We start from the raw sequence: 24,618 nt of genomic DNA on the forward strand, positions 1-24,618 counted from the left end.
TCTTGAGGCTGAACTCATCTCAGTACACACATGATTCACTCCATGGATGACAGTGCTGGGGCTGCTACTGGCTGTAGTACTGGAACTTGAACGAGGCTGGTTGTTCTCTTGGGAGTTCTCACTGTCCATCGTCTGTTCATCAGGATCCCCTGTATATTCTTGAAAATCATCAAATTCCACTTCACTAGCATCACCAAGGGCTGCATGAGTCAGGGGGTCAACATCTGCAAACACATCATTATTCATTAAACAACACTGCCTTCCTCAGCCTTTTGCCCATCTAACTAAATACCTCTAGAAGAGGACTGTTCAACAGAATCAACTTGGATAAAAATTCAGGTTGTAAAGGGCTTTTGGAGGTCATCCATTCCAATTCTCTCCTCAATGCTGGTGCACCCTCAAAATTAAAGCAGGTTACTCAGGGCTTTGTTCCACTGAGTTCTGAAAGTTTTTAAGGCTTGACATTCTACAGTGATCCTGAGAATCTGTTCAACTATAATAACTATTAAGTTGTTTTCCTTATGTCCAAATAGTTTCTTTTGTTGCAGCTTATGATTACTACCTCTTGTCGTTGGGACATGGGAAATGTCTTGGGACTACTAGATTTAGTTTACTGAACAAAGAGAGTGTTTATGCAGCTTCCATATAAGCCACAGAGAATGTATTTTTCTGTCCCCACTAGGACAGAGTAATACTTCACAGCTAGCACTGAGAACCAATATGCAGGGACAGGATAGAGCTCACACTCTTCTGCCCATACTGCACAGTATTTACGGGCAGCAGCAGCTTGTTTCCAGATCTAGTGAACCAGTTTTGGTCAGCAGCACCTATTTATGTTCTTCCTCTTCACAGTGTCCTTTGGAGGAAGTTGTTTATAAGCAGGAGAAATGTCCTTTTTCAGTCTACCCACACACTTTTACCTCAGAGCAAGACCACAGTGGAACAATACTCTGTTCTGATGCAGGGATTTAGGGGAGGCCTTTTTCCCCAAGTGCTTCAGATGAATTGGGAAAGGGAACCTATGTGGACCTTGTGAAAGTAAAAGCAAAAGTTACTCACTTGGGGTATCACCATTAATGTCACATTTCATCATCTCACTGACAAAGTCACCAAGGGAGGAGTAGGAGGAACTTGAATCGTCATAGTCGACACTGTCACTGCCACTGCCACAACAGGTGAGAGAGAGAGATGAGTGGCAGCATCAAAGCAACAGCAGGCTCTGACACTTTAAAGACGTGAATCAGCACTCTTTTCATGGACCTCCTAAAAATCTCACATGATAGTAGCTATAAACAAATTTCACAGGCCAGCTTCATGAAAGGTAAGGGAAAAAAAACATAACTTTCAGGTATGTGAATAGTTATGGGAAGACATTGAAAATCTCTTAGCAAAGTTAATGAGGCCAAACATGAGTAGAGAATAGTGTATTAATTCACAAAACATGTGTCTGCTGATGTAGGACAACTTCAAGGGAATTGGGAATCACAAGTAAAAGCATTTCCTTTTCACACTAGTGATAAATCCCATTCTGTTAGGACCACAGGTGCTGTGTAGAATGCAAAACATGTGCAAGTCCAAGGCTGAAAGATCTCCCAAACCAGCAAGGAATGAAAGGGAATAAAACTAGACAGAAAACTCCAAGAAATATGGCCAAAAACTACAATACAAAGTTTCCTTTCATTTTACTGAACACACAGAGTGGGCACAGGCAGTGGGTAGTACTAACAAGCTTTGCATAACTATGGAAAGGGAACAGAGATTAGCAAGAGTGGTAGGATGGGTGGGAGTATTTGTAGCACTGCAACAGAAATAACCAGAGAAAGAACAGCATGGAAGAAAAGATAATTAGTATGTGAGGAAATGACAAATGTCAAGTGGCATACAGGTAGCAAAAGAAAACAGGAAAGTAAGTATGGAAAAACACACCAAATGAATACACTAGCAAAAGGCTAAGAGGTTTGCTGTGATAACAGAGCAGTGGGAAAATTTACTTCAGTGTCAGTATTCTACACAGACAAGAAATGAAACAACAGCCTGGCAAGCTACAGGAAAAGGCTGCAAATGAGAAGTAGGAGAGGTCCAGCAATCTGAAGTAACTCTTATGTGACTACAGGTATGTTCCCCACTAACCTGTCATCAGTGGGATCAGAATCTGTTTCCTTCTCTGCTGGGACATTCAGGGCTTCAGCCAGCTGTGAATTGCTGTCATAGACTCGATAGTGGATGGGCTGCAGCTGGTGAGCATACCACTTGGGTTTGTCACCAATTAGGGCTGGGTCAAACATGTCTGCACAAAAAAAAACCAAGGAGAGCATTAATCAAACTCATTTACTGGTGTCAAAGGCTTTATTCACAGTGACATTATCCTCTACTGAGTCTTGCACACTTGCACAAAGGGACAGTCTTTACTCTAAGAAGCCTACAAGACTTTTCCATAATCAAACAAGAGATAAAATTAATTGGAGGAGCAACTCGCCAATAGCAGGGCTAACTTGGGAGAAACACATAAGGCCATACATAAAAAGAAAAAAATATTCCTTGAACTAGATTTTCCTCCCCAGCAGGACTGATATGGTATAAAATGAAATCCTTCCCTAGAACGCGTGGTTTTTAAGTTCCTGCATTACATCCAAGTGCAGGAAAGGCAAGACCAGCACTTACTGTTATGTATTCTTTGGAAAGCATAATTAGTAGGGTTGAGTGACCATTCTCCGAAGTATTCTACTGCCTGTGTTCTGGAAAGCTTATCTGCAAAAGGTGTTTGCTTTGGCCTAGAGGCAAGAAAAGAATTTGCCTGGAAGGCCACCACTGGTCGTGGGAAGAGACGAAGAGTGCGAGTATGCATTTGGAATCCTTGCAAAACATTTGGTGAGTTGAAGAATCTCACCATAGCAACCCTAAAAAGAAACAGAGAACAATATATTAGATAAAAAAACAGAGCATAACAAAAAAGAAGAAAGAGAGCAGTTAAAAGGTATTCCATAGACAATGTTCCAAACCTTTGAAGACTGATAACCTAACTCTTCTTAGAAAACAGCTGTCTTGCAAAAAAATAAAAGAAAAATCCAAACAAACCAAGACCTAAAGAATCACTTTGTTCTAGTTCACCATATTAACACAAACACCCACTCAGTGAAGGATATCATTCTTGTTTCTACTACTGAGGTAATAAATAAGTCCCCGAGTTGTTTTTTTCTGTAGTTCAAGGCCTGTGATTTAAACTGAGGATAGATACACTATCAGACTGACAAACCCAGGTAAAGTGGATGATCTATAGGAAAATGCAAGAAGCAAAACACCCCCTCAAGATACGCAGTTATGTTCATGCAGGTAATAGATAAGAGATAAACACTGTAATTACTGCTCTTTTTCCCCACATGATGTCAAGTAGAATCTACAGTAGAATCTACCTGACAGATGCTGCTTCACCCACAGAAATGTTTGTGCTGCCCTCAAGTGCAAAGTTTCATGAAGACTCAACGCTACCTTCCTGTTAAGCCTCACCTAGTAGCCACATCGACAGAGTCCACATCATTTCCATAGATCAAAGGGTTGAATTCTGTGGAGGGAGTAGACTGCAAATCATTCTGTGGTCTTCCCAGCAGCAGAGGCACCTCTTGCCCCTCATGAAACTTCTCTAGGTTAAGAATGGGCTGAGTATTCAGGCTCATGCTGGCCAGGGCCTATTGAAGGACATTATTCACACATTCAGCAAGAACAGTTATTTTAAGGAACAAAAGATCTGAGCTACCCTGCCCTCTAGGCAATTGCAATAATTATGCATGCTCCATCAATTTGCCTTAAACCACCTCCACGATGAGTCAACAAGTATCTCCAGGCCCTCCTTTATGTTGATTGTCAAAATGATCTCAATGCTGAAACAGTCCCAGAGGCAGTCAAGGAGTAGCACAGAACTCCACTTTGCTAGATCATTCATGACATGAAAACAGATAGTCCTAACTGGACCACTAGTAGTAAGGCACTGCATAACTCTGCTGCTTGTAGAGTTATTTCCATGGCTAATTTGAATGCATCTTGGGAACAAGAGGCCTTGAAATTTGCCCTTATAGGTGGCTATTCAACCAGTAATTTGATATTCCAGGAAAATGTGGAGACACCTCTACACAAACACCTGCTTGCCTCCCTGAAAATTTCCACTTTCCATTTGAATGAAGTCTTCATCTGTCCATAAAGCTACCACCTCAACCCTCATAAAGTCTTCAAGGAGCAGCACAAATGGTGGATCAGTCCTGGACACCCAGACCTAGCCTAAATCTTCCTCATTTTTCCCATTTGCCCACTGAGGCTTCATCTTTTCACTTAAAAAATAAATAAATATAAAAAACCAAAACAAAGAAACAAACCAAAAAAACTCCAAAGGAAAAGGGTAAAATGGAAAATTGAGGGGAAAAGAATAAAATAAAGAACCTTGTTGTCAGGAGTGAGCAGCTGTTTCTGAGTGATTGCAGTCATGCTAACCAGACACTGGAGGCAAGATGGAAGATCATATGATAACACCACAGCAGCCCATCAGAGCCAAGACGAACACATGACCACAGAGAAACAGATGGAAGGAAAAAAAAAATCTATTACTACCAAATATCACAAATGAGAGGAAAACAAAAGGGACCACAAAATACACACATCTTAGGAAGGAGGTATAACTGCCCCACCCCCAAACATTCAGATCTGGCCACTCTGGAAACTGGCAAGCCTGTTGTCCTTAATGATGCAGCTGAGAACTTTCTACAGCAGTTTAAAAGCAGATATCCTGAAATTCATTTATGGACTCTAAGAATCCAAAGGCCCACAGAAGTGTTAACCTTAGTAATGTGGGCCACGATTTGTCCGCTTTGTACCAGCAGCACTCCTTTGCCGATGGCAAATCTTTAACAACAATGTCCATAGGAATACACAGGGGATGTCAACTGGATTTGCATGAACACTCTTGAGAATTTTCAGTATGTCTTCAAAACAATTGCAATTTGGTCTTCTGATACTTGAGTTTGCCTTTGCACTAGTGAGAAAGTTTTGCTAAGTAGTGCCTGAAATTGCAAGGGGGTGAGGCAGCAGTGGAGGGAAGGTTGATCTAACAAAACTCCAGGCAACACATCACTTCCATCTGTGCTGACAGCAGGTACTGGGATATCAGAGAGGTTACATACTTTGCTCTCCTGGTCTAAGACGAAAGAGAAAGAGCAAACCTCATCACATTAGTAACACACTTTACCTTTAGATACTGCATGCAGCGTGCATAAGGAAAACAGAAATAAAGAGATAAAACCTGCTTGACACGATCAGCCAGGATGACCCAAGCTGATTAATGGCTTAGCAGGACCTGAGAGGAGAGACTGACACTTCACACACAGATCTGTGAATGGAGGGGAAACAAAGATGATCATAGCTTGATGGATCAAGTCAGAGTTTAAAGCCCACATGGCAAACGTAAAGGAGGAATCTGGAACTTCCTGCATCAACTGGAAACAAGTTAGCCCCAAACAACGGTAAAAATAAGAAATCTGTTGTGTACAGGGACGTTTCAGCTTTACATTCACTGACTTGCATTCTTTTCCACTAAAGGAGAAGAGCTGGGCAACACTACATATGCTACGTTCTACTGAATCTGTGCCCTTTCCCCAAAGTGCATATTACCTGTTTCAGATGCTTTTTCAGCTCTGAAGCTTCTGGTTCTGGCAGTGCTGGCAAAGATTCTGCATTTGTGGGAACAATCACCTGGAATTAAGCACAACAACCGACTAAAAATTCCCCAACTGTATTCATTTCCAAATCAGAACTCCCTGAATCTCCAGCACTCCAGACACCAAGGAATAAAAGACACAAAAGTAAAATAAGTATTAAATAAACCCTACAATCTCAGACACAGACACCTGATTTTCACTTCTTTATGGTTGTTATTGTTTACAATATAACAAACAGTGGAGTAACTTTATCATTTACCACAAAAATGAGAAGTTTGAATCAACCCACAATTTCCGTCAAGTAGATGACACATTTTCCTTGAATTAGCCTTGCTCATACCCTCGTAGAAAGTGAGATACATAGCCCCGCATGAACCATGACAACCAAAGCTGTGGGAAGGCTCTTAAGAGATTGCCTTAAATCACCAAGAAATTTGGTTTCTTAGGTAGGGCTATAAGACACAGTCTGATAGTTAGTCAAGAAGAAAGTTCTATCATTTGTTTGAGGATTTACCTTCTGATGACATAGCCAGATTAATTAACTGAAAAAGGATGCCTAATGCAAAAGACACAGGGAACCTTGAGACACAACAAGGAATGGAATCCTAAAGCTTAATATGGGAGTGGCAAAGGCAGACAGAGGCTAGGCATTACTAAATTCTCAGCCGTTACACTGGTGACAGTACACAGCTCCTGGAAATAAAGAAACAAGTTCTTATGGGTGCCACTTACCCTATTGGTATCCAGGTCAATAAGCCATACATCATCAGGCATTTTAAAATCCAGTTTGTAAAGGAAGAAGCTTGCTGGAACACCAATGATATAAGGTGTAGGGGCTAGAAGCAACTGAGAGAAAGACAGACTTTACTAAGGACAAGATCTGCATTTGATATCATCATGTTCTTCCCAAGTATTTATTTATTGACTACAGTATGTTTATAGCAGAGTAGACAACACAAAAGGCATTGATAAATAATTAATGCCATACAATGGAAGCATTAAAAAAAAAAATAAAAGAGAAGAAAAGAAAAACAAACAAACAAAGCTCCTGCTCAGAAAGCCTCAGTTTTCATCTAGGAGAAAACACATTTCCATCTCCCATGTTCCATGTCCCACTCCCACCCAGGATGTAATTTATATGGCTACATGGCTCTTTGGAAACAGCTTGCCATGTCTGTAATGGTCCAAAAAACCCAAAAATGTTCAGAATAAGAGCCTAAGTTGAAAAGCAAGAAGTCATGGATGAATAGATCCTCAGCTCAAACTGAGCCTGTGCCATTGTAAATAGGCATATACAAGGAGTTTACCCTTATGCTTCTAGTGGTAATTTGCTTTCAAAATAATACCATCTCTAAGAAGTACAAGATAGACACATTTTTTCAGATGTATGTAGAAAAACTATGGAGAAATTCAGGTTGCTTCTGACAAGGGAATGAGCACAGGAAAAATGTTTAAATCAACTAGGCACATAGCAGTTAGAGACCAGTGGCTTGGGAGGCTAATTTATTCTGTTAGTCTAGAACTGTTGGTCACCTCCAAGAAGTGGTACAAGAAGAAACCTCAGTGCAAGATAGCACTGAAGTACTAAGATGGCCTGAATTCCATCTTTCCAAGCAGAATAATGAGCTCCTGCAAAGAGCTGACTATTGGCAAAACCCAGGCTTCCAGCTGAAGTAACACAACTCTTCATATTTCTGAGACTGCGGGCAATAGTTTCTAAACTCTCAAAGAGCCCTAAAGCATCCTTAAATAGTACTCTGGACCCTCCTCAACAAACTTTAATACTCAGTTTAGAGAGGGAAGTCGGTAAATATCGTCATAGTATTGTCAATCTATGGTCACGTAGTCCATTGTTTGTGAACTACTGCTTTGAATCATTCCATTCACTGAGCATGCTCTGAAGATATTCTCCATAAGTGGTGTTACCTACGATTTAAACAGTCACACTCAAGCAATGTTCTTGCAAGGCAGACTTCGATGCAATCTCTGAGAAGATGGTGAACAAAAAAAGGACTACAACTATATGAGTTTTAGACACCACAGAAACATCTATTGTGAGAGACCAATAAAGGAAAAATATGTACCTGTTCTGCAGAGGCCATGCAGGTGGGAAGCAGAGGGATCACTGGGAACATGTACTCTAATGGGTAGATCATGGCCACAAAGGCCATCACAGACATTGAAAGTGCATTATAATCTCGGGACTGCAATACAACCTGCAACCAAAGAAACTCCCATTAGCAGTGCAGCAAGCATTCACATCTAATACTCCCCTGAGGAGTATACAAAGACCACAGATTTTGTGATCTCTGCAGACTCAAATTCAATGGCTGTGAACTGGGTAACCCTCCATTAATCTGTCTGAAAACAAGCTCCACGTGTTTTTTTGAGTGTTAACAGAACTTTTCAAAACAGGATCCTCAGAAGGAGCTATTTATCCCCCTCATTCTCCACAGACAAAATTCATTCCAGGCAGTGCAGAGACAGCTGTTCTACACATCCAGCCCAGCCTGGTTTTGAAGAGGGCAGAACTTCCTACATACTTATCAGAGATCAATTCTTCCCTTCTTACCTTGTGCTCCAGAAGGATGCAGGTTAGAACCTGCAGGCAGGCATCCACTCCCAACAACTCCAAAGGCAGATGTAACGGAAAATCCACCAAAGTGAAGCGGGATGGATCAGGAAGAGCAAAGGTCAAAGCTGGCTGCAACTCGTGTGGCAAGACTTCCACATCCACCCGCTTCTGCCCAGCAACGGGCATCGGGGAGCGGAGCAGCCGGTATATCCAGGCCTCAATCTCCCGCAAGTCGTGAAGCAACACACTGGACTTCTCTTCTACCAAGAGGGAGCCTGTGAAAATCCGCCACATTGTGTCCCTGGACAGGGAGAAGGCCAAGGTTAACACTCTGAGAACTTCACTTGACAGCCATTCCACAAGGCTCTTCCAGAGAAAGGGTAGATCCACCGAGGATAAAAAAGGCAACTAACAAGCATTTGATCACACAAAGGAATGGAAGACAGGCATTTAAGCTTACTGACACAACCCACAATGTGAGGAAGAATAAATCTTTCTGTGGCAGGAATCAACACAAGTATGTCACTTCAGACTTCATTCACACATTTAAAGGACTCATGCAGGTCCAGATCGCTGAAGAACCCTCATCACTCTCACGCTTGAAATTCAGCAGGTACACAGGATACTCTCCTATCTCATCCAGAACTGCAGCAGACTGACTATAGGAGTCTGCTGCTAGAAGTCTACAAACCTTTGTTAGAATAGAAATGAAACCTGAGATAATAAAAATATGCCACATCCAAGATCTCCCAGATGTTTTGGCATGATAAAATACCCTTCATCATTCTGTCCTAAATTGCACTGTATCATTCTTAAGAGCTGAATAACCCATGGGAAAAATGGATCTATTTCAGCTCAATCTCTGTAAGCTGTGTAGAAAACATTTAGATACCTTAGCAAAATAAGCAGCAAGTTTTCCACACCCTAAGATGACAATCTGCAAACCTGTAGCTCACAGATAGGCTGGCCAAAGAGCATGTACAGCACTGCTCAGGGCCTTCAGAGCTTCAAACCTGGGTCTGACAAGGAAAGCAGAGAGTCTCGTCCACTTCAGCCCTTTAGCCTGTAGCACAGTGAAGGCTGCACACCATCTGTATTCATTCTCCAAATAACTTCAGCCTGATAAATATGAGTTACTGTAACAGATCCCTTAGAAAGCTATGGGTTCAAATTGGAGGTTCTATCTTACAGTTCACAACTTTAAAAAAAACGAAAAAGAAAAAAGATTGGGACACTGGAGACTTCACAAAGAGAATAATTAGAGACATTTGGATGGCTCGAAATAAGGGCAATTTGAGATTATGCTGAGTACATGATACACGAACTGTGATGCTTCTCATCCTCCACTAGTCCTTCAGCTACTTGTCATGCACAAGACATTAGGCTGCTAAGAGGTGTGCTCCACCTTTTGCCAGCTGTAAGGATTCAGTTTCACCTTTACTCTGCCACATCAGAACTATTCTACTTTTCCAGGTCACCACGAGAAAACTACATGGTAATTCAAACCTGCTGCTTTACTTTTCCCAGAGATGTATGCTCAATATTCCTTCTCCTGCCATCCTCAAGTGATAAATCTGCTAATGCAGGAATCAGGCATACTAGCCCACAACTATTAGCAGAACTAATAGTTCTCCTAGAACTATTCCAGGGCTGTAGCCCAAGAAGTAGGCCACTGCTCTATGAATAGGACACATTTTCCAGTTCATGAAAAATGTAAAGAGCTTATAAAGATAAAAATTACAATAATTATAATCCTGTCATTTTTTGCTTTTGACAAGTTTAATTTAGAGTGTACCAAGCTACTTAACTCAAATTATGTACTATCTCACAGTCCTGTCCCTCAAACTGTTGAGATAATCCCCTGCTCCTCCAGAGATCCATTTCATACTTTTTCTATTCAGTTAGCACATTGGAAATGAAAACACCATGCTAGAAAGGTGTCAGGCACAGTAGCACAGACACACATGCTTGACAGAAATACATAAAAACATTGCTCCTTCCATACCCTACAGTACAACTGCTTCTGTTATATACTCAACACTATAACAGCAGACACGTTAAGATTACTACCTCATATTAAATATACACCAAGTTCCTGTCAATTTGCTGTAACCAACAACCATTCCCATGTTTCCTAGACAACTAGTTTGTTTTCTACCTCTCCTCCCTCTCTCCTTCAAATATTGTACTTTGACCTATTTCAGCTGATCCTGCTTCTCTAGTCTTTTCTCTCCCACGCTGAAGTTCAGACTGTTTCATAAGCTTGTTAAGCACATTTTCATAATTTCCCTCCTGCCCCAAGTGGAAATTCTCTCTGTTATTTCCTGGCTGCTTCTAATTTCCCAGAGAATCCGTCCTGACATGTACTGCCACAGAGCTTAAATGCCAAAGCAACAGTAACAGCATCAGCACTTGGCTTCAGTCGTCAGTGCCTCCTTCAGTGCATCAAAAATGAAAATCATACCAGATTACAGAATCAGAGAGAGAAGTTTTAAAGAAATTGTTGTAAAATTTTCTTTTCCTACTGTGAACCTGGGTTAAAACAGTGGAAAAGGTCAACCCTCGGTGTTTGGCTGCTTCTGCAACCACAACTGCAGCCAAAATTCACCATGCAAATAAATTGCAGCACCGAACAAAGGCAGGAGGACCAAGTTTGTCCCTCTCAACGTACCTCTGCACCCCACGTGGAATCCCCAACTTCTTGCCCAACAGCCTCTCACTACAGCAGTCCACAAGTCTCTTGAGGGTGTACAGACACTCACGGAAGGTGGAAAAGAAGGGATAATGGCTGAGGATGCACAGGGAAGTCAGAGTGCTGTTCCGAGAGCGATGGCTGCCTTTGGCCAGGCGCTTACTGCGCGGGGATCGATTCACGTCTGGGGTCGACTCTGCACTGGGAGCCTGCAGGGAAGAACCGCTCTCTGAACTCTCGGTGCCCGCTTCCTCTTGGGGGGCTGATGCATCTCCAGATTTAGGGATCTTCTGTCCCTCTCGAGCTCGATGTCCCCCCGTGCCTTCTCCCTTCTCCTTGGGTACTCGCTTCTGGAAGGAGCGGTAGAAGTTGACGCAGATCCCATAGCGAGTGACCCCCGTATCCTTGTCTGTGAGGGTGAAGACGAAGGAAGTGTCATCACGGAAGCTCATGCGCCTTTGCCGCACGCTCAGGCATCCTTCAGGCTGGCAGAAGAACACAACATCGGGCGGGAGAGGAAAGTCTGCGTGGTCTTCCAGAGGGTAACGCCGCAGCAGCTCAGGAGTCTGAGCAACACTGTCGCTGCTCGGGTGCCTACAAAAGAAGCAAACAAAAAAACCCATACATAGTTGACTAATAATAAATATTTTTGGGAACTTCCCACTAATGTGTCAAGAGCCTGGGGACTCAGCTTCATCTTCATTTCCTCCCTACTATATCCAGGGAAAGTGCAGCTTCTCAGTCACCAGCCACAAGGCTCACTCAATAGCACAAGGCAGAAAGGTTAAGTAAAGAAGTCTAAGTCTATACGATCATTAGCAAGGACCCTGTTCAAATCCGATTGAGAAAAGGCCTTCTAGGAATACGCTGTTCCCAGGAGAAAACTGTGTTGTCACGTTGCTCTGGCTTTGACTTTCAAAATTAATTTAACTGCACAGGTCTCTGGGCAACACTTCAGCAGGAAACATATTGTCCCTCTCCAAATACACAGTCAGAGGAAAAGCTCCTAGATTTCAGCCATTTATGAACAAGATGAAAAATTAAATGAGAAAATCCAGTACCAATTCCTAACTGGGAAAGCAAGAATTTGCAAAGAAAGAACTAAGTTGAACAGTGGAGTGGTATGGACCTCATCCTAAAAACACTTTCATTAAGAAGTTCTAGCAACCACACAAACATATATATGTGTTTGATTTTCAGATTAGGATTTCAAGTGTAATTTATACAAAAACTCTATGGCAACATGCACAGCTATTTACCACTGTGACTCACTAATTTTTGTACCACGAATCACTACAGAAACATGAAGACAGAAAGGCAATACTGTTGTTTCCTAATTTTCTACTAGATTCTTTCGAGATATTATGCTTTTGCCTATTCCAAAAGACAAATGACACTTGTTTTTCTCATATAAGAGATGTGAAAAAACTCAAACAAGTAGTAATAAAATGTTCATAATTTACAAAAGAAAATCACTGGTGTTAATAGCTCTGCTGAATAATTTTTCCAAACCAATATTTTATTTAAAACCAGTAAAAATGCTTTGATAATAAAACCGGTAACAATATTTATACTGACTGTATAGTTAGATACTGAAATACTATATGAAAAAAAAGAAACGCTAAAATGCTTTTATATGCTAATGGACACAACTAATGCATCATCTGCTGAAAACGAAATGTCAAATAATGCTGGTACTGTTTAGAGAGTCTATTAAGCAGTAAATGGTCCAGAAAATGACATCAACAAAATACAAGTGCATGTATCACCACTTCATGCCTTTGCTGTAATATTAGCTACAAGGACAGAGTTTCCTCAGACATGAGAAAGTTTCAACCTAACAGCTCCAAAAAGCATTGTAATTTGTGCACAGTGGACAACAGGATGTAACAGTAAAGGCCACACGGAGCTCCTAAGGGCTTTGTAGGAGAAGCTACTTCAGTCAGCTTCATCTCTCATCGTAGGCATTTACCTGTGATGAGTTTCCTCATCAGGAACCTTCATTACCTATGATGAAGTTCCAAATGAGACAGCACCTCTGAGCAGTAACAGTCTAAGCAGCACAGGCTGGCAAAAAGCAAGACAGCTGTAGGAGTCCAGAAGTGATAGTAGCAAATTTCTAAGTGAGAACATCAGACACCCTAAGCTTCACCAGAGGAGGCAGTTAACATTTCTCCCTCCTCTTTCTAGTTGGTGACACACATATAGAAAATTTGGTTGTTTTTCTACAGGCAGTATTAAACTTTTACAGTATTCTGTCTATAAAATACAATAACTATTAGTCAGGACTATGTAATTTCCTCCACTCAGCCTATTTAAATATTGATTTCAAAGTATTCTGAAAAGAAAGCAAGAGGTACAGCAACAGGCTGATGCACATGAACCACTGATATTTAGAAATGAAAGCAAAATAGACTTTGGGATACACCCATTACACAGAATTTGCAGAAAGCTGCTGCATAAACTTTGAATAACGAAAAAATAACATTTACCGAGCACCTTTATGTTTGACAAACAGAAGACATCAACTCTACATTTCAAATGTGCTTTAAGTAAATATTTGTAACATTTTATCTATCAATAAGACTTTAAAACCAGAAAGCATTACAGTCATTTCTATGAGGATAAATAAGTATTAGAGGAAGCAACAGCAAGTAAAGCAAGTTCCAGACTTTTTTTAAACTGAATTTACAGACTATATTCCAAAAGCTAGAAAAGTCGTATTATTCTACTAGTAGTACATTACTAGTAATAAAAGTAGTAGAAAACTTGTATTTTATTTGCATTTAGCTTTCAGTGTTTTCAATTTTTGAATCCCTTTTCCTGATGCCAGTTGAAGCAAAGTTCAGACACACAGACTACCAGAGAGTGACAGATAAATTAGCTTTTGTTAGTCACCCTTTGCAGACCCTTGAAAAGAAGTCTAAAGACCACAAGCTAAAAAACTTTGCATAGCACCTTTCAAGAAGTTTCCTGGCTCAAATAGGTGCTCCCCTTAGGGGAGCACTCTGCACACATTTCAGACAGCACTTCCTGAGCGTCAGGCAAGGCTTCATCAGTGGCTGCAATGCTATTTATCCCCACTCTACTGCCCAAGCAAAAGCTCTGCTGAGACTGTTTCACATTACCTGGCTCCAATGATCACAAGATAGTCAAGTAGCCGAGAGCAGATTTTCTTTTTCTGCACCATTGTCCTTGATGCCCCTCCCTATGTCATCTCCAGGAATTTCTGTTCATTGATCCAGTGGTCAGTTATCCCATCAGCTGTGATCGCTGCCTTGGGGAACAGAATCTGTTTGCAACTGTCTGCCAAGTCCAATCTATAACCAAGAAAAGCGAGAGTGTCAAAAGCACAGCCAGGAATATCCAATACATACAAGCAACTTAATGACCTTAATTATATTCCCAAAAAGCCTCAACATTCTGTGCAGTCATGGTCATCCACAGATCTCTATCTTCATGAGTATAAAAACACATCCATATGCCCACAAAAGCAGAGAGATGAAAAACACACAAAAAAGTACAAGAGTATCTCAAGAATTAATGGTTGGAGTCAATCATCTTAGAGGTCTTTTCCGATGTAAATGATTCCATGATACTGTTCTAAGGGAGAACACAAACAAACAAAGCTGCCTACCACTGGCAAAAAGCTACTCATTAAATGGTTTGTGTGTTGCCTAGGCAAATCCAAAAGATCCTGAGAGTGCTAGGGAAGGGAGCTTCAACTGGCAAGACTGAAGAAAAAAAAAAAAAAACCACAACCTGAACTGTAGCTGTGGAATAAACAGAACAACTAAAGAAGGGGTAACACCAGAAACCCGATTTGATAAAATGCATCCCCACCATCCCAAACCTGCAAATGACTGTCAGCAGGAATGATCTCCAAAATTCCCAAAGACTGTGATCTCTAACACTTTTTCTGTGAAGATACAAAACTGCAGTTCTACAGAATTGCAGTCTGCAATAGCAAAAGTGCACCTTGTAAATCATACTGTCATTTTCACTTACTTCATTCAGTTTCATTAATCTTGTTTAACTTCACACCTTACTCTTGATACCCATGCCTCCTGCAGCAACATTATCTGAATACTTTTATGATAGAAAGATCTTCTTGGTAAAACTGAGATTTTACGACTTGTCAATAATTATGCTTAATAATTATCCAGAAAATAATCCTTTCCAATCCCACCATTCCCAGTTCATAGAATTCATGAAAGAACAGGGAGAAAAATAAAGTTTAAAAAAGTACTACAGTTACACATTATAGTGTTCCCTACAGTGTTTGAAACCAACCTGAAAACAAAAACTTCCTGAAATTGAAAGGTCTCAGAACTCTAAAAATCGGAGATGCTCAGAGTATTCTAGAAGTTTACAGAACATTCCAATGAAATTTTTAATAAGTTATTTTATATTTAAAAAAATCATTTGATTGCTTTCGGGGGTATATTCAGAAAAAGGTTTCCATTTCAGTTCATGTTTACATCCTAAGGCCATCACAGAATTATTATTACTGTACTATAGTCTTTCACTTCTGCGCATAAATGTTTAGATTTTACTTGTATAAAGGCATAACAATTTTAGTAACAACCTGAAAATCTCAGCAAAATCAGGTCATTTTCTGGATGTTCCCCTCATTACTTCATAATTGCCAGCATCTCAGAATCACATTCAAAGTCCAGAAATATATCTGTTTTTTTCCCAGTCCTTCACATTGCAAGAACAGAGCAGGGAAATTTTATTCATTAGCCCTCCAAATGGCAGTAAGAACACAAAAACATTACAACAGTAAGAACACAAAAGCACAGATGCAATTTCTAAAAAAGGAAAATCATGCTAGTCAGTAAATACTGATTAAGGAATAATAAACTAAAAGAAACTTTAACCCTCACACATAAAAAATCCCATATTTTGTGAAACTTTGTGGCATGTTTTTAGTAGATCCTCAACTACAGTCACTGTAGATTCCTAAGTAACAGCACTATAAATTATATTCTCTGAGCAGCAATATTCTTGTAAATTATCTTCTCTGAACAACAGAAAAAATACAGACACAGGAAGCAAAGTTTCTGTTTCCACATTTTAATGACATTATTGAAAACATTGTAGAATCTGTCCTGGAAAAGCTCTTGATCCTTGATATTCTGCAAATATCTCGGCACAGAAAAACTCAAGAGGAACAAGATGAAGTTGGGATATCAAGTGGTCCTTTTTTGTCTCCACTTTGAAGAACTACTTTATCTGCTTTCTTTCCAAATGGCTTTACCCAGAATTCTTTAAGGAACAAATGGCACAGTCATAGACAGGGGCACAGCAATATGTCATTGCAGTGCAACCTAGAAGCATGACTTCGAGGGAATTCTGCTACTTAGTGGTAACCAAAGATGTTTTTTCTCAAAAACAGAGGCTACCCAACCCCTCAGTGAAGGTGAAGAAAATACACTTGCATTTGTCTTATGACTGCAATTCCTTACACGTATTTCCCACAGCTCTGCAAAGGAGTTAGCAAGGTGTGCATTATGAAGGTCTCAGAAACCATGAAATTTCAAGAATATCTGAGCAGACAAGTACAAGGAACATATGCAGGGTTTACAATGTCCCTGGAATGGCTGAAGCTACATCCCACTGGCATCAGACACTCAAGTTTCTGTCAGTTTTTATAAAAAAGATCTGAGCACTTTCCATGATTTCTGGTTTCTATTTCAACACAAGTACAAGGAAGACCAGACTGATGCAGATGTTGTGCCAGGGCTTCCAGAGCCACCTTTACTGATTTACTATACTTAACACAACAGCTACACTGAGACAGAAGAAGACAAAGGCTTTTTTGGGAAGATGATTTTTTGCTGCATTGGAGCAAGAGGTAGTAGAATTAGAACCAAGTGCAGGGTTTTTGCCTTCCTCTATTCAATCTCTGGCTTCTTCAGAGATATAGCAATGGCTGATGACAGCACTTAGCAGAGCATTGCATCAGTATTTGTTGGAACTCATCTTCCTACTCCTGCTTGGAATTAGACACCACAGTTGATGATCTGTATAAGGCAACACAAACAGGCATCCCAGTCCTTGCCTCCCCCTCCCTATCCGCCAAAAGCTTGCTTTCAGGCCAGTGTCACTCCCTTCTCTGTGCGGGCAGAAGAGATCGTGCAGCTACAGGGCAAAACAGACTGTGGAGTTGATACGGACTAAACCTAACACCCTCCCTTCTTCTCCCTCGCCGCTTCTGTTTATACGAGGTTCATTTCTTTGACTTGGTTCACCAAGTGGCCCCACAAATGCCTGTCCAGGCACCAAGAAATGGTAGGAGAAATCAGTAAAGGGAATCTGGAAGACTTAATTGAACACAGTGTGATCACGGAACTACACACAGCACCTCTACAGGCAATATAGAGGTCGTTTCTTTCTAAGAGATTTCCTGTCATCCTTCTAACACCTCCTAGATTTTAGAGACTAAGTACATTAGGACAGAAATAGATCAAACAATCAAGAGATATTTCAATTTTTCCTCTTTCATGTTGGAATTTGGACCTGAACCAAGATTATCCTGACTCTAAGACGGTACAGGTTTTGATGTATCAATGTCAAAACCTTTTCTCTCTCTCAAACTGCTTTAACTTTGGATTGCTTTTTCTGAAAAGGTCTTGTGCAGTGTCTTTTCCCTTTGCAAACATATTGGAACCAGCCCTTTGAAGGCTGAATCCTCAAGCAGCACCTGAGAAGAGACTTTCTATAACTTCAACTTTAGAAAAGGAGAAAAATAGAGAAGTGAAGGCTCACCACGGAAACATACTGCACCAATAGATCACGTCTCAGACAACACCAAAAATTGAAATAAGCACTTATATGGATGGTGAACGGGTTGGTGAGAACTAACACTACCCACACACTGTAGCAGCTGTCAGCAGGGCTCACTAGTAAAAGTTGGCACTGTAGCCCAGGCACAAAGACAAAAGGCAAGAAGCAGCACAAAACCACGGCTTACCAGTAACTTGAGACATGAAAAAAGTGTTCAAAACAACAAACACTTCTATTATTGGCAATACTCTGCATTTCAAAATTCCCCAAACACCCACATTTTAGGCTGTAGCACAACTTCTTAGAGAACAATCTGCACAGTATTCTGCAGTTTAAAGTCCTCCCAGAAATAAAAGTCTATATAAACAAACACACACACTCATGAAAAGCACAACAGCACATGACGGATAGGGCAGCATGAAAGAACCACAGCAGACTTTTCATCAGTTTAGAGTCATCCGTGTCAGAGCCATGCCCTGCATTAGTCCCAAGAGACATGAGTTGTGCAGTAACTCTATTTCATTTCTCCATTGGAGTCTTCAGTCATTGTTAAGAGTCTTCTCATTCAAGACACAAATCTAGAGGAACAAAACAATTCAGTCAAAGAATAACTTCAATACAACAAACTGCTAATGCAACTCGTGTCACTGTATGGGGTCTGGCTGAGACGGAGGCCATTTCCCCACAGCAGCCCTCACAGTGATGAGCTGTGTGTGTACGGGTAACTGTTAAGATGCTGATAACACATCAGTGTTTTGGCTACTGCTGAGCAGTGCTGGCACAGCATCAAGGCTGCCTCTCCAACATCTTCCCCCCAGCAGTGCTGGGGAGTAGGCAAAGTCTTGGGAGGGGACATAGCCAGGACAGCTGACCCAAACTGACCCAATGTTTTTCCATCTTATTTTCTTCCCCTTGTCCTGCTGAGGAGGGGTGTGGTAGAGTGGCATGGCGGATAAGTGGCATCCAACCAAGGTCAACCCACCACACTCACCTGCAGCTGTTTTCCTCACACAGAGGCTTCCAGCTTTGATGGGCCAGGCTTACACTGAACTGCATGATGCCCAGCAGGTATTTACACCATTGCTTGCAAAAACGGCATGAAGACAGCAGATTAATTTACAACAGGAAGGTGCTAAGCCTTGCTTTCCTTACAACTCTTCCATGCTTTAAGATGGTACCAGGAAGGCTTCTCCTTCCATTATCTCCAGCTTTTACCTGGTAAAAGGATCATACTGCACAGTTCACCTGTGCATGGATACCTTTAGAATATAAATAAGCAACATACAATTCAATTTGCACACTGGCTGAATAAAGAGCATACATGGGACATGAATTTGTAAGAGAAAAAAGAGGAAATTGTGAAGGAGACAGAACAATTTACAGGACAGAAGCCACATAAATTATGGTTCACTGAAATTTCACCTTCTGAAAGACCAAATCTCCAGTCATGCCCAAAAGGAACTAAATTTTTAATTTCCTTGGAACATCCTGAATTTCTATTTACCCTCAGCCAAGACAGTCTGTACTGAGTTCAGCTCTAATAGCCACTATGCCTCACCTTAGTGCATTGTTTTCTGTGAACTCAAGACTCACCAATTGAACTAAACTGAAAGCTGAAACAAACACAAACAGGGCCAGGAGTTTCAATGTCCACTTTTGGGTTGATTTACGTTTCTTTTTCTCACATCACACACCTTGACCTATCTGCTAGGCTATGAGAAATAGGTGTGAGTACGTCAGGACCAGCCAACCTCACCTGTGTGGGCAGGAACCCCATTTAACTCACTGCTGAACTGGAAACAACACGGTTTGAAGCACAACATGAACTGTTCATGGTAGCTTTGACCTGTCTTTAGACATTTTAATAATCTTTATGGAATCTTTACCACTGAAATTTAGGTTAGTTCTTCTTCCAAGTGTGTTTCAAATGACCCCAGACATTATCTCTGGTATAGCACATGCTATTTTTGCTTGTACTACGCTTTTAAAGAAGCAGACAGGCAGTCCTCTTTTCACATGAGCCATTTTTCATTTCCTCTGCTTAACAACTATATAAAACACTGCTAATAGTTTTATACTTTAAAATATGCAACATTTGAGGAAGCTCATTATTGCTATTATCCAGATACTACAGTGTTTCTGCTAACACAAGAAACACAGACAGTAGCAGAGATGAGAACACCTCCCCTTCTCCAGGACTTGACAGAACATGGAACAATTTCTAAAATCTCACCTGGATGGACTTGCTATACTGGTGCAGCTGCTTTGTGTGTTACCATGCACACTGTCAAGGCAGCAGTGCATACCAACACTGTGACTCCTCAGAAGATACTCGCACTTTCAAAGACTTTTCAAAGAATTGCAAGCATACCTAAACAGACAACGATATATTTAACTAGCATGGCCAATCTATAACATAGGTGTGGTTCTGCAAAATGCCTAGGGGATAGTTCCAAGCATAAGAAATCACCCAGTAGAGAACAGGACTGCAGGCAAATTCTAAAAGCATCCACCCTGGAGGACATGTATCACTTCAATCAATAAGAGTTGCTTACAGGTAAAACAGCAGATGCACTTCAACTATTTTCACTGTTCATCGATCAATAAATCTTGAGGGAAAGGACAGAACAAACCAGATAAAAGAAAATCAAAGAATGAATGGAGAAAACAGATTTTGCCAATACAAGTAGACTTCTTTTGAAGGCCCTCTCAATAATCATAATAATTTAAAGATTTCTTCCTTTCCTACTAAATAATATTATCTCTTTGCCTTCTGAAAACAGGACTGAGACAGCCAAACATCTTTAGCCTCTACATTAGTTTTCAAGAGCAAAATGGAAGTAGCATAGGCAGGGGTGCAGACAGATAGACTGCAAATGACCAGAATTAGTCCACAAACAGAAGTATGATGCCACACAGATGGGAAACCTTTTTGCAGCATCATGGAGTGAAGCTGGACTGATTCAGGTTCCCGGTTGCTATAGTGACAGATTTCCCAGTCCTCGCCATATGTCGGCCCTTCAGTGTTGCTTCCTCTCTCCCCTCTGCTGCAGCCAAAAGCTTGGCTAAAGCAGCCTGCTGTACATGCAAGACCACGCAGTCACCACACATGCACATGCTGTGGGAACAGACCCACAGGTAATCTGATTCAGATCAATCACCATAGCAACCCAATCTTTTAGTCCCCAGATTTTAGCCCGTCAGGTATATTTATAGAGCAGCTGCAGCACTCCACCCCCTCTGCTCCACCACCAAAGCTCCCAGCACTGCCCACACTACCAACAAGCTTCACCCAGACACAAGGACTGCCCGGAGTCAGCACTGAAACAGAGCCCTCCTGGCACCTGCAGGCCCCGGGCCAGATGACAGCGCAGCATCTGCAACACGCTCAACACCTCCCAGTCCATGAGCTTTCCATATCCACGAGTACTACAAACAACAGGAGTCATTCTTGCCAAGGGAAAGCTGAGTACCAACCACAGCTGCCGAGATCCACTTATCCAGGTAGCCACAGGATGCTTCCACAGACACGCAGGGCTGGCACAAAAAGAACCTGCAGAGTGTGCTAACACAAACACACAATCCTAACAGGAACTTGCAGGCAGCAGCAAAGGCAAAGGAGTGCTTCCAGCAGCACCTGCCTCACAGAGCCACAGCTGCACCCACCAATAGGTACCTGAAAGCCATGAAGACAAATCGAGACCAGGGCTTGAATGAGCAACAAGAGATAAGCATGTGAGGAAGAATGGTGTGCAAATACTGTTATCCATTTTATTCCATTACACTCTTGGGGAAAACCATTAACTATAAACCAATGCAGGAAAAGCACAGCCTTTTATAGTACTCCACTTCCCAATAGGAAGGAGATGGCAGATTTTAGCCTCAGCCACAGGACATTTCACATGCTTCAATTTAGGTTAAAGACCTTATTCTCCTCCCCTCCTTTACTGTGTGAAATGTCTCTCTTGTGATCCTTTCCCGGGCAGGATCACTGTGTAGGGCACCACTCACTACAGAATCACAGAACAAATTCTGGCATAAAAACCCTCTGCCAATCTGGCCAGTCTCCTGCTCTACACTGTTTGAATTTAAATTCATCTCTTATTCAAAAATAACCTCTGGAGATTTGCATGAGAGAACAGTAACACAAGGCCAACTCTTTTGAAGTCTGTCCTTTTTTGCCCCTCCGTGTGAAAAATCACTATCACAAAATACGAGAGCCTTCTCTATTTTCTCTACCTCATCAGCTTTTCACTGATCCTCAAATCTGCACTCATGCATTTTGCAAGGAGTGGGGGTGGGAGGAAGGAAGGGCAAACCAAAACCCACACAATGCCCCCAAGCTGAATTAGCCTCACAACACCTGCAACCACTACAGCATTATATTCTTTTCCAAACCAAAACTGCTTTTAGCTTGAGCTTTGAGCTGAGAAACGCTGGCGCTGTTTCTGAGTGCAGCCTAGAGCCCTGCACCCACAAGATGCTTCCATTCCCAGCCCTCTGCCCAGCTCCCATTTGAGCAGTAGGCCACAGTTCCCATAATGCAGGCACCAGAAGGTTTTTTCCAAAAGCCAAATAGTGTAAATGTACAGCCATAAAAAAATTACCAAGAAAACAACAAAGCATGTGACATTTGAGAGAACTGCTGGATGCAGCTGCAACTGCTAAATTATTCACTGCTTTCCCTTGCCACGGCGCCTCCCCCAGCCACAGTGAGCAGCTCTGGGCCAGGAGACATCACTCACGCCATCACCACCACCAGATACAGGCACATCCAACTCTTTCCTGGAAACTGGTCACACAGACAAAGGGGATCCCAACAATAAATCACAGCCGTTGGTAAGGCAGAGGACGGGGAAATGCTCACAACCAGAGCGGAAACACTGAAACATTGTTCAGGATAATGGGAGCCAGAAAATAAAGTACTTTAAATAATCCAGTCATTTGGCTGTTGTTAGCACCTCAGAACTCAGAACCCCGTATCTGTTTTGCCTTGTGTGTTGGAAGCACTCAGCCTGTCTCCCCACGTGTGCCACCTGCTTGTTATTCCTTCCCTCTACACACCTTCTCTTCATCAACACCGGGAGATCAAAAATTCCTACTCTCAAACCGATCCTACTATTAATTTTGGTGATAAATCATAGTACCAGCTGGCCAAAACGGAAAGGAAATAAAAGAGACAAGCCCATTTTGTCTCTACAAGAGCTCTGGGGTGTGAGAAGCATGCATTTGGCAGACTCACCCACACGTAAACATTGGGGGAAGCAAGCTCAGAGTGAAGAAGGGACAGGATCGCCTCAAGCGACTGCTGGAGCCAGCAAATGACAGAGCAAGGGCTCCCGAGGGGCCTTCTAGACACTGGCAGTGGCAGTCACCACGGCAAAGGAGGGAGGGGAAACACCACCCTGCCGGGTATGTCCTCAGACTACTAACAAGAGAGAAACCAGGTGGCCTGGAGGCCAGGAGCAGCGTGCCCAGCTCGTGGCTCCAGCAGAGCAGTTTAACTGCTTATCAGGAGGAAACAGACACGGCAGCAGAGTGGCTCAGCTTCTGCGGCTGCAGCAAATTTTGGTGGATACTGGTTTTGAGTCTTAATTTTCTGTACCATGAAAAGCACTCCTCCCCTCCCACTAGCTGCTGGCATGGGAACAGGCAGAGGCACAACTCCTCACCTCCTGTAACAAGGGCCTTTCCAGAGCAAGGACAAGATCCCCAGGCAAGCAGAGATCCAGGGAAGCTGGTGTCAAAGATAAAGGCAAGAAGGTGATCAAAAGTTTTACACCGACATTGGGAAATTCAGTTAGGATATAATGGCAAGCAGGACACAACCAGGGCACTGAGCTTGCAGATGTGACAAAGTAACAGGATATGAATAAAAAGCTGCTCTGCTCACAAGATAACACACAGTTCCTGGAGGTCATCAGATAACAAATTTGACAGCAACATATCTCTGTCCCTTGTTTTAAAAAGCGAATGTTAATTCCCTGATTCTCACAACTGTTGAGAGATAAGTTACAAACAAAACAAAAAGGCAGTATCTGACAAACTGGATACATCAAAGGCAACATGAGGACCAACTCTGTTTTGAGAAATGCTGCTGCTTTGAAATAATGAAGGCTGTAGAAGAAACAGAAAACCATAAACCCTAGTTCCTTGCTGCTACACTGATGCATTATTTCTCACAGCAATCCAGAAACACAAGAGTCTCTCATTTAACTGAAGTATCTGGGATCACAGCATGAGAACAGCCTCAGCTTAGGTAATTTAGGCATATGCAAGCAGCACTTCTTATTTTTAAATCCCTGCAAGGGTCCTGCTAGTAGCAGCAATCTAAAGTGAACACAACCTCTCACCATTCAGTGGTTTCTGGGCACCAAAAGGCACAACTCCCCATCTGGGAGTTCCCCAGCGTAAAGATATTTCAGAGCTCCCGGCAGTACCTGGGTCAGTTCTTCAGTTCGTTTGCTTTGGGATTTCAGCTGGTTATTCTATTTCCAAGATAGAAATCAGGAGCATGTCTGTCAATAATCAACAGCAATTTCCATGTGGTTTTGACAGGTTTAAGGAGAGCCAGTGACAGAGACTTTAACTACTCTAAAATTATTTTCTAGCTCGAACAACAGAGCAAAGACCAGCTGAATTATACATGTTCAGCCACAGAGAGTGAGCAGTAGGTCAATATAAGTTTTTCATAGTTCTCAAGATAGAGAAGGAAAAGCAGCAAAGCATTCTGTCTTCAAAAGAAGTATCACAATTATTCCATGGATTACAGATTATCCAAATAAAATACATTCCTTTCTAATTGATGTCTCATGATACTCATTTTTATTTCACTTTGTTTCTTATTAGGTCACTGACAA

At 41.7% G+C, this 24,618-nt stretch overlaps 1 protein-coding gene across 17 annotated transcripts in view; it reads right to left on the reverse strand.

The window, feature by feature from the left end:
* The window catches only part of MADD (MAP kinase activating death domain), a 68,692-nt gene that overhangs the window by 40,650 nt on the left and 3,424 nt on the right, over nucleotides 1-24,618 (reverse strand). For 10 of the 17 annotated variants that reach the window (XM_066187958.1, XM_066187941.1, XM_066187952.1 and 7 more), the window contains exons 2-13: nucleotides 14,095-14,286; nucleotides 10,946-11,560; nucleotides 8,272-8,575; nucleotides 7,784-7,915; nucleotides 6,432-6,545; nucleotides 5,653-5,733; nucleotides 4,429-4,485; nucleotides 3,505-3,683; nucleotides 2,662-2,897; nucleotides 2,131-2,287; nucleotides 1,060-1,163; nucleotides 31-224 (exon numbers count right to left, since the gene is read on the reverse strand). In XM_066187958.1, coding sequence (XP_066044055.1) covers nucleotides 31-224; nucleotides 1,060-1,163; nucleotides 2,131-2,287; nucleotides 2,662-2,897; nucleotides 3,505-3,683; nucleotides 4,429-4,485; nucleotides 5,653-5,733; nucleotides 6,432-6,545; nucleotides 7,784-7,915; nucleotides 8,272-8,575; nucleotides 10,946-11,560; nucleotides 14,095-14,156 — 2,235 coding nt within the window. In that variant the 5' untranslated portion in view covers nucleotides 14,157-14,286. The remainder of the gene's footprint in view (nucleotides 1-30; nucleotides 225-1,059; nucleotides 1,164-2,130; nucleotides 2,288-2,661; nucleotides 2,898-3,504; nucleotides 3,684-4,428; nucleotides 4,486-5,652; nucleotides 5,734-6,431; nucleotides 6,546-7,783; nucleotides 7,916-8,271; nucleotides 8,576-10,945; nucleotides 11,561-14,094; nucleotides 14,287-24,618) is intronic. The other 7 variants (XM_066187957.1, XM_066187955.1, XM_066187951.1 and 4 more) reach the window with 1 other exon arrangement.

Source organism: Chamaea fasciata, unplaced genomic scaffold (genome assembly GCF_029207755.1).
Source record: "Chamaea fasciata isolate MVZ Bird 193981 ecotype frontalis unplaced genomic scaffold, bChaFas1.0.hap1 SCAF_7, whole genome shotgun sequence".
Classification (NCBI taxonomy): domain Eukaryota; kingdom Metazoa; phylum Chordata; class Aves; order Passeriformes; family Sylviidae; genus Chamaea; species Chamaea fasciata.